Below are 14,277 nucleotides of genomic sequence, written 5' to 3'. Positions count from 1 at the left end.
CTCCGAGCTTCATGCAGTGGTCTCCTCTACATATAGTAAGAGTATACGGTAACATGTAATTAATGTCTGCAACTGTTTGAGCATGCGTCTTAGATAACGATTCGTGGCAAATAACTTCGGAAGTTCTTCAAAACTGCAAAAGAAGCTCGTTCGCGTGTAGCAAATCAAGTACATCGATGAAATGCCAGTTTACTCATTCCCAGTTGCATTTCAGATTTATTGAAACATTGTGTTCAGATATACGAGCTGTGCGCATAGTTTTCACAAGCCCCTCAAAACCGCCAGCAGTGGTTTTCTTTCTTTTTCGTCTTCATCTGCGTGTCTGCATTGGTCTACATACTTGCGCATGTGGAATGCACGCGTGAGTGCACGAGGTGCTTCCGATGCAATACCTATTTCACGTCCTTTCTGAAGTACGCGGGTGCTGTGCGTCCCGCTCATGACAGCTGTCAGCCCTCTTTGCATTTTTTTTGTCCAAGTTGCTGCGTACTATTGCATTATATTATGACAATGAGAATTATGCGCCTATAGGCACAATAATGAGGCACACTGACCACTGCACAATAGAAAAAGCATATCATATGCTCTCTTCTAATGGATATGGATAACGGTATCATGGGAATGACCATGCTGGTGTATAGAGCTATCCTCCTAGGTTCAGCCTCGAACGCGCACCTGTCATGCATTTTTGGTTTCAAGACACCCTTCAAGTAAATACTGCGGCGCATCTCATTTTGTGTTTTACCACCGGATTTTGAGGGCGAGGTGTGTCTTCTCAGCACAGCTTTAATTGTATAACTCTTGGCTTCACCTTTCTGTCCATTCATCTCGCAGGTTAAGCCGGTGTCTTTTAGTAGAATTAGTTCGGAGGTGTGAGGAGGGCGGGAGAAGCATGAGCAAGTGCTTCAAGCTGCCTTTGGGTGGTGCGCTAAGCAGAGCTCTGCTACGGGCATGCTTTGCCGCAGTGGTGACGCAGTTAAACTCGCCGTGAAATCAGTGCATTCGCCCGTCATGCCTGTGGTGGTCTCGGATGTATCTCTATGCCAAGCTCAAGAACTGCTGCTTCAATTAGGCTGCGCTGGCTGACTGCCGAACTCACTTTAGCACAGTGGAGCTCAAATAACTTCGATAATTCCCGCTTACATTCCGTCAACTACCCACCCCGGATTCCACATTTCTCCAGGACTGCTACAACAGCAACTACTGCTGCTGTGCTGTTTTTGGCTTGGCGTGAGGTTCCCAAACGCCTATCCGCTTCGCAATAGAATAGCTCAGAGTCGTGTTGTATGTGTCTGTGATGAAACCATCGAATATCACATCTAGTATTGTCCCACGTGAACTGTTCCTTGTTTGCGGACACGGGTGCTTCCATGACCCTTACTACACATGCTGTGCTGACAGTGTCAATCTATAACATATAATCGCCTGCACTGGTAAAGCCTAAAATAAGCAAGCCCAGGAATAAATACGAAGTGCAGTGCTCTCGGTTTGTTGCTTTTTATCCCTCTACTACTTTTATTGCCAACATATCGTGACATTTCTTTCAAAAAGCAACTGTACATTCTTCTGCGATAATGTACTACTCTTTTTTTTTCGAATTATAGCAAAAGTAGTGCAGTTATACCTACATCATATGTTTGTCGCCGTTTTCTGCCATGTAGTTATAAATTTATTTGCCGATATATATTTGAGGCGATCGCTATATATGATAACGTAAAATGTTTAAAAGCGTCGAGACAAGCACCTTTCGGTTAATATCACTATTAAAGAGGAACATAATGATGCTTCTTCGTTTTATTTTTATTTTTTTTTACTTCATAGAGTGACACAATGGAAGGCAACAGACATTGCTACGGCGCCCTGAGCTCATCTCATGGGAGTAATACAGCGTCTAGTGGCGTGACAAAATGATACAGGTATAGGATATGAAAAATAACACAGAGGCGAACTGGGACGATCATGCTGTGCCACTACCGTAATGCGTGGTGCTATTGTTTATTTATTTAGAAAGAGCTCACAGGCCTGCGAAGAGGCATAGCGTGAGGACATAGCGCACAATGACCTAAGGAATTCACCTAAATTCTAAACATTTGATGCGAAGGTGCTTCCAATGTCTTTCCAAGACACCTAAATCAACTATCATGTTTTTTCAGATGTCCCTTGAGCTTTTCAAACTTGGATCACAGTGGCCTTGATGAACAAAAGATCCGATGGTGGCAGGGTTACTGTGAGGCTCTGGCCTGGGTAGAAGACTCCGATAAATGTGTTGCCATGAACCAAGTCCGTGACCTGATAACCATCTGGGCTATCCAGGTCTAGATCAGAGATTCCAAGAACTATTCTCGAGGGTCCACCAAGGACGTTGTCGTTGTGTACAAGAACAGCCAGGGACATGCGACCATCGGGCAGTTTTGGAGTTACCCATCTGGCCCAGAGCTCCGTGTTATTTATCTGGACAGTAGATAATAAGCATAATGACTAAACTGGAAGACCAGACTAAGACGCGAAACACAGGGTTGTGGATTGCCAAGTGTGCAAAAAATAAGCACTATCTATTACTGCAAGATATTTGTTCTTGTATGACGCTACAGCAAGCTTGTTTCACTCCAGTCGGAGGGTACTTCTTAATTTTTCTTTACCATAAATTTTATGTTTAGGCAACGTTAAAACTTGACACTTCTTCAAATTTTGTATGGTGATTATTACAATCTTGTTACTAGATTGTCATGAAGTACTTTAACAATAGCCACAGCGATGTTCGATTCTAAAAATTTTTATTGTGGTAATTATTGCCGATATGCTAATTTGGTAACAAAAATACAACAAAAAAGCAGGCATTGTGACCATTCAAGTTATGTTTCTCACAAATTATTCTATCACTCAAAGATCTATGTTGCAAAAGGCGCGCGTTTACCTTTGACAGGCGTCTTCCCATTAGTCCCAGCGGATCTTGGTTGACAGCTATTATGTACTTGTTGAGCAGCAGTTCCTTGGATTCCCTATTAATGCTTCGAAGGTCGTTCGACATGATCATAGGTGCTGCCATTATGGCCCAGTAAGCCATCTGGATGCGCTCTTGCTCGATTGTCAAGCCGTAGTTTCCAGCAACAATCTGAAATATGCATTCTCAATTAAACGGTTCGCACAATGCACAGTGCAAATGTTGAATATTAAATTATGGGGTTTTACGTGCCAAAACCACGATCTGATTATGAGGCACGCTGTAGTGGGGGACTCCGGAAATTTTGACCATCTGGGGTTCTTCAACCTGCACCTAAATCTAAGTACACGGGTGTTTTCGCATTTTGCCCCCACCCTTACTTGCGTTATTAGGGTTCCTGCGGTCTACGGGGCATCACGATAGACTTCAGAACGCCGCCCCCTACCGCTCTATAGTGTACGCGCTTTGTTAGTGCTCGTCTCTCTTTCTCTCTATCTCCCGCTTCCACTTTCTTTCTCTTTTGATCCCCCGTAACCCTTCCCTTCGTACAAGGTAGGGAACTAGCTCTGGTTAACCTCCCTGCCTTTCTCAGTATTCTTTTCTCGCCCTTGCTCCCATCGAAATGCGGCCGCCGTGGCCAGCATTCCATCCCGCTAACTCGTGCTTAGCAGTCCAACACCGTAGCCACTAAGCAACCGCGTCGGGTCAGTGCAAATGTTTAAAGGCGTAAAGAAAATGCAGAAAAAGACGGGCGCAGGATATGAAGGACATGAAAGAAAAAACACATGAAAAACATGAAAAACTTGAAAGACATGAAAGGACATGAAAAGTCGAGCTGAATAGCACATTAAGCTTTCACAGTGAATTTAGCAGGAGCCAATTTTTCTCGCTAGAAATGTATACGTGAAACGAAATAGATGCGGACGGCGACGTAAGTTTTACGAGGTTTCGGAAGAGTTCTTTCATATGTCACAGGCTGTGCCAAAGGTTGTCCAGCTAGTTATTGGTGGATTATCGAAAAGTAATCAGAGTGCCTCAGAAAATTAAAAATAAGATGGTCTCGTGGGACAGTAGAGGAAATGGGTGCCTAAGTGTGCTCGTGATGACATCGGCAGTCGAATACAAGCATTTACGATGAGCCCATTATACTGGTTATTTACCATATTTGTTTCTCACAAACACTATATATAGTCCCCTCTGCCAGAACGGAACAACTGTAAAACAAAATTGTGTTAGGCTGCTTTCAGTACAGGATCCCAGACGCCCCCAAGCTGCCTTTGGCTCCACCAAGTCTGTTGAAAATAAACCGTTTTCACTTGTTGACTTATCGGTATAGTGACGTTGGTTGACGGGAGTATGCAACATTAAGCAATGAGAAAAAAGCAAAAGAAACAACGGGCCATTCTTGTTATTCTCATGATTTCTTGTGTTGCTGAATCACCTTTCGCACTGAAGAGCTGGGAAAATTATTTCAAAAATTAATACGACATGTCTAGAAAGGTTTAGAGAGAGAATCATTTATGGGCGTTGGGGATCGAGGTTTTCATGCATGTCATTAGTGCTTTTCTAATTAGTAAGAAAACTTTCTCGAATCACTTGCCGCGTCGGGATCAGTCCAAGCGCCAGGCCCCGACACTTCTGCCAATATTTCTTGGTTGGTGGCTTCATATTTGACAGTATTGTAGATGCTGTCCCAGGAATAGCCAATGTCGTCGTAATTCCGCCACAAGTTGCACGTTTTTGATATGTTCTTGTAGTTGGGCTAAGGAGAGCGAAAGAAAGAAACAGCGCATGTTTCATACACGTATGACATATTTCGTGAAATTCAGTGTAAATGATGACGCTCGCGTCGCTACGCTCGCGCTGTCGTCGTGATCAGGTTCTCTACTACAATATCGCGAAATATTACATCACGTGAATCAGTTAATAGATTTAATTAAAAAGAAATATACATTGAATCAGTGTATGTCAGTCGAACAGTGTCTTTATACATATCGCTGATGAGGTTTTTAAATGAGCAATTAACTGTTCTTGCGACTATGTTTCGATATGTGCTGAACGTGCACATAGTATATAGTTCCTTTTGTTAGAGCTCCTTTCCAACTTACAAAATGCCACATGCTATTTCTTCTGCAACAGATATCATGCCAGATATATCACGTTCACCGCTTAGTTGTTTCCGTAAAACTTAGCAAAGAAACAACGCCAAGGTGTCATGTAGCGTCCCTACTAGAGTCCTTTGTAGCGCTAGCGTTACCTCTCTACCATTACCGCTACCTATCCGGCCTTTAGCCAGCTTTGAGCGCACATGGCTGGAAAGGTAGCGCTATTTTTAAACTCCAATAATGATCTCTCGGTGAAAGAAGGCAGCCGTGCTTGCAGCCTGCAATAAGTTGAATACATGCTCACCATAATTCCAGCTTTCTGCTGGTACAGAGGCCACTCACAAGAATACATCATTCGTCTTCCAGTTGACCGGAGAGCCTCGCCCATTTCCACGTACACTGCAGCGATGGCATTTACAGCGTTCACATAAAACTATTTCTGGCCTCTAACGACAGGTCACTGAAGGCACGGCTCAGTTTTTCCTTTCACATTGGTGATTAGACTGCCGTACCGAAACCTGAAGTGCCTGCAGAGTGCTTCAAAGGACTGAATAGATTGTCCAGCTGATGAAAAAACACAAGAAAACACCGAAGTTTATATGGGAGCCTTGTTAATTCTTTAGTCATATTAGAAAACGTGAGGGAGAATTTCTTTTTGCGAAATTTTGAGCCACTTATAGCGATCGCTACTAGCAAAAGGTATCGACGCTACCACTTCAAACTTGTCGCCGACATTCTAGCTCAATTTTACGCCTAATTAGCATTCTATAGAAAGCTACATGAACAGCAGGTTTAATATTCTGTCCGCTTGTAAATGTTTCAGCGCTTAGGGAACGGACAAGAAAGGCAAGGATGAGTTTCCAACTTTACTATATATCAGTTGCTTATCAGGATCGCAAGTATACTTTCACAACAGCCTGCTGTTTCACAATGCTCGAAGCTTTATAGTAGCACCCAGGTGGTGCAAATGAACGCCTTTGAGCCGTCAGTAAAATCTTACAAACGTCCATTTGCTTTGGATCTGCAGAACAGCCGTCAACTTTGACGTAATCCACTCCCCAGTCAGCGAACGTCTGAGCGTCGGTTTTGTAGTAGCCGAAGCTTCCGGGGTAGCCTCCGCATGTTTTCGTCCCAATGTCGGTGTAGATACCAAACTTGAGTCCCCTGCCGTGGACCTTGACCCAGAAGAAAAAGAACGAGAGTAAGCTGCGATGCAGTCGAAACAAGCTATCACAACCGAATAAATTATCGTGATACCTCTTCAGCGACTGATTTTATGCCCCGCGGAAAACGCCGCGTGTCTCCAATCAGCTTCCCTTGGCTGCGGTAATAGAAGCTCCAGCAGTCATCGATAATTACGTACTCGTAGCCAGCAGCCTTGTAGCCATCGTACATTAGGCGGTCAGCCATTTCGGTGATAAGGCTGTGACTAGAGCAAGAAAAAGTAAATAAAAGAGTTATATAAGAACACTCATTACCCAATTGAAATGTAGACTGCAGCATGCGCAACCACAAAGCAGGAGAAGCTATCAGCGATGCGATGATGATTTGCGAAGCTCACTGCTCAAGTAACTAGTATTTAGGGTTGAAACGATGATTATTACGGAGGAAAACCATTTGTAAATGCTTCCTTTATGTCAGGAAATAACATCTCTGTCAGGTTCATTGTAATTTTGCGTTGCTATTATCGTCACAACATTGTGTTTTTCTTACTCTGCGAGATGTATCAGAGCATACCCATGCCTCTTTATTGGTACCTTCAATTAAGTACAATTTAAGTAGTGTGGTTAAGGCGGGCTACTCGCAGATAAAACTCAAGGTTACGCAGGATTGCTCATATGTTAGTCCTTACCATTTCTGGATCACCGAAAATTCTATTGAACGCAGGCGACAGGTCTTGACATGTTATCTAATTCTGATGCAGCAGTAAATTAATCTTGAAATGGCGTAAGTACTGCACAAGAAAGGACCACGGGAAGAGGGAAACTTGAATAGATTGGCAGTGGGGGAACAAGACAAGCCAGAGCCTAGATCCAACGATCTAACAAAGGAAATTTGTCAGCCTGACGAAGACGAGACCCGGCGAATGCAAGTCTCATGACGTAGACAGGTTGTTGAAGCTTTGAGTCCGTGCTCAGGATTCTCTTGTTCACCCACTGTTGGTCAGCAAGTACCGTGCAGTCACACACGCTGTCATTGCGATATCAGCGGATTTCGCGGGCCGCATGCCAACTCACGTGAGGCAGTTTTCGTAGCGGCCGAGGGCGCACTGATTGCACATGAATCTCGTCCGTGTGATCCAACCCATGGGTGGAGTGCGAGCCAGGCCGTTTTCCAGGGACTCGGCGTCCAGCGCGAGCAGAAAAACAAGCGTCCATGAAAACCGTAGAAATTGCAAGATTGCCATTGCCGCGTTTCTGAACAGCAAACAGAACTCACTCGGCGCTCTGTGAAACGTCGAAAGCGGGTCGCTCCTGCGTGTCGCTTGTTATCGAGGTATGGATACGCTACAGTTGTCTTAAATGAACGATATGAGCTGCGATGTACAGACTGGGTTATCTCACCTGTTCTCGCAGATATAACAGCGGCATGTTCATTATTGATTTCTGTGGACTTCAAAGCGATGCGCTTTCTATAGTGGAACAGATGTACTTCCATGTTGTAGGCATTTATCCCCAGAAAAAGCAAAACGGCATGTGTCTATATATATATATATATATATATATATTTGTTTGCCACATGCACACATTAATTATTGTACACTTATTCTTGGCACGACCACTGCACGGAACATAGACACAATTTTTTTTCTGTAGAAGAAAGCCTTTCGGTACATCGCTGATGTACAAAGTTCTTGCTCACCGGAGTTGTTGTTCTTCATATGCAGTGTTACAAGTCTGAAGGATATATTTGATTGTTGAGTGTTTTATTTGTCTTCTATATGTGATCGACAAAGAGGCGGCGTTTTACGAGAGTGTCTAATATACGTATTCACCGTGCCTATCTACGTACACGCAAAGCATTTACGTACACGCAACGCGTGTACACGCAAAGTGTACACGCGTGCACTGGACATGCGGACTTCCTTTTGTGTTGTCTATAAATAAAGGTGAAAAGTATGATGGTAATCTTACCGCGTACAGAAGATTGCAAAATAATGGACTTGTTCGTATTTCCTCGCTAAAGTTCGCTTTTGTTTTCTTTCCTATTAAGTTCCCTTCTTCCTTTTCAACTGCTCTGTACCTTTATTAGTTCTTTTTGTATGGTTATTAATTTTTCTACATTATCCCGAATTTGCTGTTGTCAAAGAGCTTAGTCATATATTTTGTTATTATTAAGCTATTTTCTTATTAGCATACCACTTGATGTCTCTTTGTCTGGTATGACGTAGCTTCCAATGTAAATGATGACATTTAGACCTTCGTCACGGTGTTTAGCTGCGTTAGTGAGCTGTGAACACGTAAGCTGATGCAACGGTTCCCTCACTTCGGGTACTCAGGCCTCTCAAATGGTCTATGACCACTTTTTGCCTTTGGGCCCCCTCTACACCCCCCCCCCCCCTCAACGTTTGCATTTGGAAAATAAAACTTGATTAGAAATGGCTTAACAGAGAAGCGGTTAAAATCTGCATTACACAGTTACCTAGTTTACCTAAACCTACCTAGGTTACTTGTGCTGCATTTACAAAGGTTCCAAGCGATACTAAACAGCTTTTGTATAAAACATTTTTCCTCCCGTTATTCACTATGCCTCTGTGGTTTAGTAACTTACAAACAATAGGAAGTGAGCTCACTTGAACCTGCACAAAGAAAACCTATACGTTTCATCTGTCATATTCCTGCACCAACACAGGACCTATAGTCATTGAAGCTCGAATCACCCCTGCTACGTTATCATATTGAATATCAAAAACCTCAGCAGGAGATCGCTAACTTCGTATCTGACTTTTGTGATTTTGGTAATTAAAGTTGTTCTCGTCCTTGTCACGCATTGAACAAAGTGCATTTTGTCGCGCCAAGCAGTCACGAGCTAGGTATCGGGTTATCCCAGCAACATGACGGCTGCTTGTAAGATTGCGCTCGAAGTGTCAGAAACGAAACCAGCCTAAGAAAAAATTATAGCAGTTGACGTGAGTTTGAACCAACAACACCACGGCTCTGGGACAGGTGAGCTACCTCTACTTAACAACGCTTTTTTTATTGCATTGAAATAATGCAATAAATGTAAGGTGAATGTTATTTACATAATACTTCATTACAAAGAACGGGTTAGAAGATGGCAAGAGTGCTACGCGCGCTTAAGCAGCCCCTTTTCGAAAGATGCTCCTTTTCGACCAAGAAGGCTCGGCGTATGTGTCCTTTATGTCGTAAAAATAATGCCCCACAAAGAAAACACGCCACTGCAATTAATAAAACAGCATTTTATAGTTTCCGGTTGGCTGCAAAGCCGGCAGTTCACATTCCAGGGCACAAATGCTCCCTTTCCCTGGAATCATGCTTTAACAGCGAAGGTTGAGGATAAGCACTGTCATTTGAGACACATTAAGCCCTTTATTTCGTGACGTATCCATGATACAATTTTTTTCTGTGCTAATGTGCTTGTCTGAATTCTTATATGCGTTTTATTTGTACTTCTGCGATTCTCTGTAACTTCTGTTTCTTTATTGTTTCTTGAAAAAAAGAATAACTATAAGAATAGTTCGTGTCTTTAATTTCGACAGTGAACTGTATTGATAGTTGAAAATATCCTAATATGTTTCGATGTTTTTGATGCTCGGAAAATGGTTTTATTTTAGGTAGATGTACTTATGGTTCCTGCCGCTGCATGCCTTGCAAGGGGAGCCCAAATCTTTCAGCTCAGTTAATTTTCACACTAGGTTACGGCTTTCCTCCATTAAACATGGAAATATGTTCAATTCAAAGCTGAAGAAAACTCATTTTTCTGTTGCCAAGACTTATATTACGAACATCTCCACCGAAGAGAGAAAAGTTATATTTTCAACCGATGGAAACAAAAAAAAAAAAAGGCTCTGAGATTGAAATTTTATTACACGATGCTATTACAAACACCCCACCAAATGTTTTACAGAAGGAGACCCTATGAAAAAAAATAAATATTATGCACCGCAATAGGGTTTAACGACGTTCTGTAGACACTGCAGGCAATGCTATAGTGGGAATCGAGCTTTTAAGATTAAGTGTGGCGGTAAAACTCCACTTCAGTGTACTTCCACTGCAATGAGCTCCACTGAAAGTTTAACGTTCTTGTTTCAGTGAATAGACAAGAGATGACATAAAAAATCGAGTCAGTGCACTTTATTCAAGAATCGATCTAGTTGACATTCGAAACTGGCGTCAAGGGAGCCTGCTGGTCTTCAAAATCAAAACAACAGCGTGAAAAGAGCTATAATGAAAACAGTGAAGAAAGCAGTGAATCCAGCGTAAGTCAAACAAAATCTCTTTAACAAGTTAAATTTCATTCCACAGCCCATGAGACCGAGGCATTTAACCGTAACCCTACAAAGGACTCCTGTTTGTTGTATCTATCTAACAGACCACAAAGAAATTTATATTAGCATTGAACACCCTTTCAGGTCGATGTTCGCAAACGGCTCGTCTGCTAGTGAAGCTATCAAATGATGATAACGGCGAGTAGAGCAATGACGCAAAGTATTCTACTGACACTCATATTTTTTAAAAGATTCTCACATTAGTCATTTCGTTCAAAACCTATTGCACCTGCAGTGGCCTATCACTAATTAGCCTGAGCACTGCCTTGTTGAAAATAACGAGAAATTCATGTAACGCGAACAAGCGAACTTTCAACACACTGCATACCTACATCACAACGGTTCATTCTACTGGCCTCACTAATAGCTATCTGTCTGCCCCAAGTCATGATCTAGGGCAAATAAAACGATTCCTTATCAGCAAACACTGTTCAACTCTCTATAGCCATCCGTTGAGAGCATACTGGTCCCACGTTTTCCCTCGCTGCTACAATGTCCAGGAAATACAAGCCCACGCCCACAAGCAACGACGCTATGTCGATGGTGACAGACTTCGGACGCTTCCCGTAGTTGTCATGCTCTAAACCTTAGGAAACTAGAGCCTCTGCTCCAAGTGTTCGGTGCCCATAGCGAAACCAGACGGCGCGCCGATGTCGTTTCCGACGTCCTGAGGGGGCAGGTTCTGTGGCTGCGGTGGCTGCATGGTGCCGGCCGTAACTCCGCCGCCTCCCACGGGTAGCCCTTGTTGCGGTAAGAAGTTCAGTGATGGTGTTGCATGGATGGAAGGCGCCGGCTGCACGGCCTCTGCCTTCACCATGACGACACCACCCGACGGGTTGACTCGCACCTTCAAGTAATTGCCAGGGCGATACACGCCCATAAACCTGCATGCAATGGTCGTACAATGTCGGTTGTGGCTGAATATAGGACAACGCGTTCATCTTAGGAGTTGCTCGAACTGTTTCTGTGCTTTTGGCGCTGCGAAGCGACATGTTTGAGGTGGCGATCGATAGCTACACCAACCATCGCTGGGTTTCGTTACCGTGTTGAAAAAAGAAATTACAGTTTTACCCCATGACGCCACGCATTGACGTGATAGGTGGCGAAATACAAGTATAATGCGCAGCAAGCCTTAAACTGGGCCATGCGGTGTTTGTTGCAGTGAACATTCACAGGTGCGAGCAAGCAATCTCCTTGCGAGAACTAGAAGTGTAAGGCCTATTCATTTGTGGAAGCTTCGCCTCATGGTGGTGAAGTGGAAAGGCTCGGCTTTTCTTCCTGCTCTTACCTATACTGCCATAGCGACTGGGCTCTACTAAATAAAACCCTCTAGCTTCAAACTGCTGGATTCGTTCATTTTTCCTCGAATTTATATTCGGCCTGCCCCATTAATAGCCCTCACCCTGCCATTAAAGAAAACAAGATGACGTCGTGCGTCAGCGCCATCCGGTAACACAATATGAGCGCTAGAGGAATGCCAATGAAGAAGAAACACACTTGCTTAATCACTATTATTACATGTAGCAGAAAACTTGACGTAGGACCGCCTCTGCAACTGGGAAGACGTACTTCACAGTTGCGGAGGCGTGAACGCCTATTCTATCCAGTACACACATGTTGAGAGGGCGTTAACCAGTCTTAGAAACTGCTGGCGGGATCGCTCTCTCTAGGTTCAGTATTCTACAGGGCTGCAGCATTGGTATAGGGCAACGAGCAGTCATCATCATCATCCTATTTTATGTCCACTGCAGGACGAAGGCTTCTCCCTGTGATCTCCAAATACCCCTGTCCTGCGCTAACCGATTCCTAATTGCTGCTGCGAACTCCCCACCTAGTTTTCTGCCGTCCTCCACTGCACTTCACATTTCTACGCACCCATTCTGTAACTCTAATGGTCGACTGATTATCTATCCCATGCATTGCCTGGCCCACCCAGCTCCATTTGTTCTTTTCTTAATGTCAATTAGATATCGCTTATATCCCGTTTGCTCTCTGATCCACACCGCTCTCTTCCTGTCTTTTAACATTACGTCTAATATTCTTCGTTCCATCGTTCTTTGCGCGGTCCTTTCCTTGTTCTCGAGCTTCTTTGTCAATCTCCAAGTCTCTGCCCCGTATGTCAGCACCGGTAGAATGCATTGATTGTACACCTTTCTTTTCAATGATAGGGGTAAGCTTCCAGTCAGGATCTGGAGATGTTTGCCGTATGCACACCAACTAATATTTGTTGTTCTGTAAGTTGCCTTCTCATGATCAGGGTGTCCCTGTGAGTAATTGACCTAGGTAAGCATACGCCTTCACAGACTCTAAAGGCAGATTGGCGACACTGAACTCTTGTTCCCTTGCATTACCTTTGTCTTCTGCATAATAATCTTCAACCCCACTCTTACATTTTCTCCGTTAAGGTCCTCAATCTTTTGTTGCAGTTTGGTCGCAGTATTGCTGAACAGAACAATGTCATCCTCACACCGAATGTTGCTGAGATATTCGCCGTTGATCCTCTCTCCTAAGCCTTCCCAGTTTAATAGCTTGAATACTTCTCCTAAGCATGCAATGAATAGCATTGGAGAGATTGCCTCCTTGCCTGACCCCTTTCTTTATAGGTATCTTTCTACTTTTCTTGTGGAGCATCAAAGTAGCTGTGGAACCTTTGCAGATATTTTCCAAGATATTCACGTATGCATCCTGTACTCCTTGATTATGTAATGCCTCTATGACTGCTGGTATTTCTACAGAATCAAACGCCTTTTCGTAATCTATAAAAGCCATATAGAGAGGTTTAATGTACTCTGCAGATTTTTCAGTTACCTGATTGATGACGGAGATATGATCCATTGTGGAGTATCCCTTCCTGAAGCCTGCTTGTTCTCTTGGTTGACTGAAGTCAAGTGCTGCCCTTATTCTATTTGAAATTATCTTGGTGAATACTTTATACAATACTGGAAGTAAGCTATTGGGTTTATTATTTTTCAATTCTTTAACGTCTCGCTTTTTGTGGATTAGTATAATGTTGGCATGCTTTCAGTTCTCTGGAACCCTTGAAGTCATGAGACATTTGGTATAATGGGCCGCAAGCTTTTCAGGCATGGTATCTCCTCCATCTTTGATTAAATTGACTGTTATTTAATGTTCTCCTGCCATTTTTCCCCGGTTTATGTCTTGCAAAGCCCTTCAAAGTTCATCGCTAGATATAGAAGGGACCTCTGTGTCCTGTTCATTACTACCTCGAATGGTGGCAGCATGACCGCTCTGGGTAATGTGCAGGCCAGTACAGAACTCTTCTGCTGCTTTTACTATATCATTGAAATTGTCGATGTTATTACCCTGCTTATCTTTAAGTGCATACATCTTGGATTGTCGCATGGAAAGTTTCCTTCTCACTGTTTTCATACTGCGTCCATTTTTTACTGCTTCCTCAGTCTTTCTCACGTTATAATTTTGAATATCCCTTACTTTCTCCTTGCTGATCAGTTTTGATAGTTGCGCGAATTCTATCTGATCTCTTCAGTTGGACGTTTTCATTATTTGTCATTTCTTTATGAGGTCGTTCGTTACTTGGGAGTGCTTTCTTACTGGTTGCCTTGGTGCCTTACCTCTTCAATTGCGGTTTCTGAAGGCAGTCTAGTTAAGGTTTCGTAAATTACCTCTAAGCAGTACATACAAAGAAAATTGACGTCAAACAAAGCATTCTTTTCTTAATGACGCGATTCTTGGCCGATCTC

At 43.2% G+C, this 14,277-nt stretch overlaps 2 protein-coding genes across 2 annotated transcripts in view; both read right to left on the bottom strand.

Annotated features, from left to right (window-relative positions):
* Positions 1-1,736: 1,736 nt before the first annotated feature.
* Positions 1,737-7,588, bottom strand: LOC142577714 (alpha-galactosidase A-like). Its single transcript, XM_075687169.1, has 7 exons — positions 7,284-7,588; positions 6,304-6,475; positions 6,047-6,221; positions 5,351-5,445; positions 4,542-4,703; positions 2,915-3,112; positions 1,737-2,451 (listed from the first exon to the last, which is right to left on the bottom strand). Exons 1-7 carry the CDS (start codon positions 7,451-7,453, stop codon positions 2,170-2,172), a joined length of 1,254 nt encoding a protein of 417 aa, XP_075543284.1. The 5' UTR covers positions 7,454-7,588; the 3' UTR covers positions 1,737-2,169.
* Positions 7,589-10,346: 2,758 nt separating this feature from the next.
* The window catches only part of LOC142578779 (alpha-N-acetylgalactosaminidase-like), a 37,567-nt gene continuing 33,636 nt past the window's right edge, over positions 10,347-14,277 (bottom strand). Inside the window, exon 9 of the mRNA XM_075688345.1 lies at positions 10,347-11,439. Coding sequence (XP_075544460.1) covers positions 11,151-11,439 — 289 coding nt within the window. The 3' untranslated portion in view covers positions 10,347-11,150. The remainder of the gene's footprint in view (positions 11,440-14,277) is intronic.

This window comes from Dermacentor variabilis, chromosome 4 (assembly GCF_050947875.1).
Source record: "Dermacentor variabilis isolate Ectoservices chromosome 4, ASM5094787v1, whole genome shotgun sequence".
Taxonomy (NCBI): domain Eukaryota; kingdom Metazoa; phylum Arthropoda; class Arachnida; order Ixodida; family Ixodidae; genus Dermacentor; species Dermacentor variabilis.
Note: the sequence above shows the minus strand (reverse complement) of the source record. Positions and strands in the feature narration are given on the sequence as shown.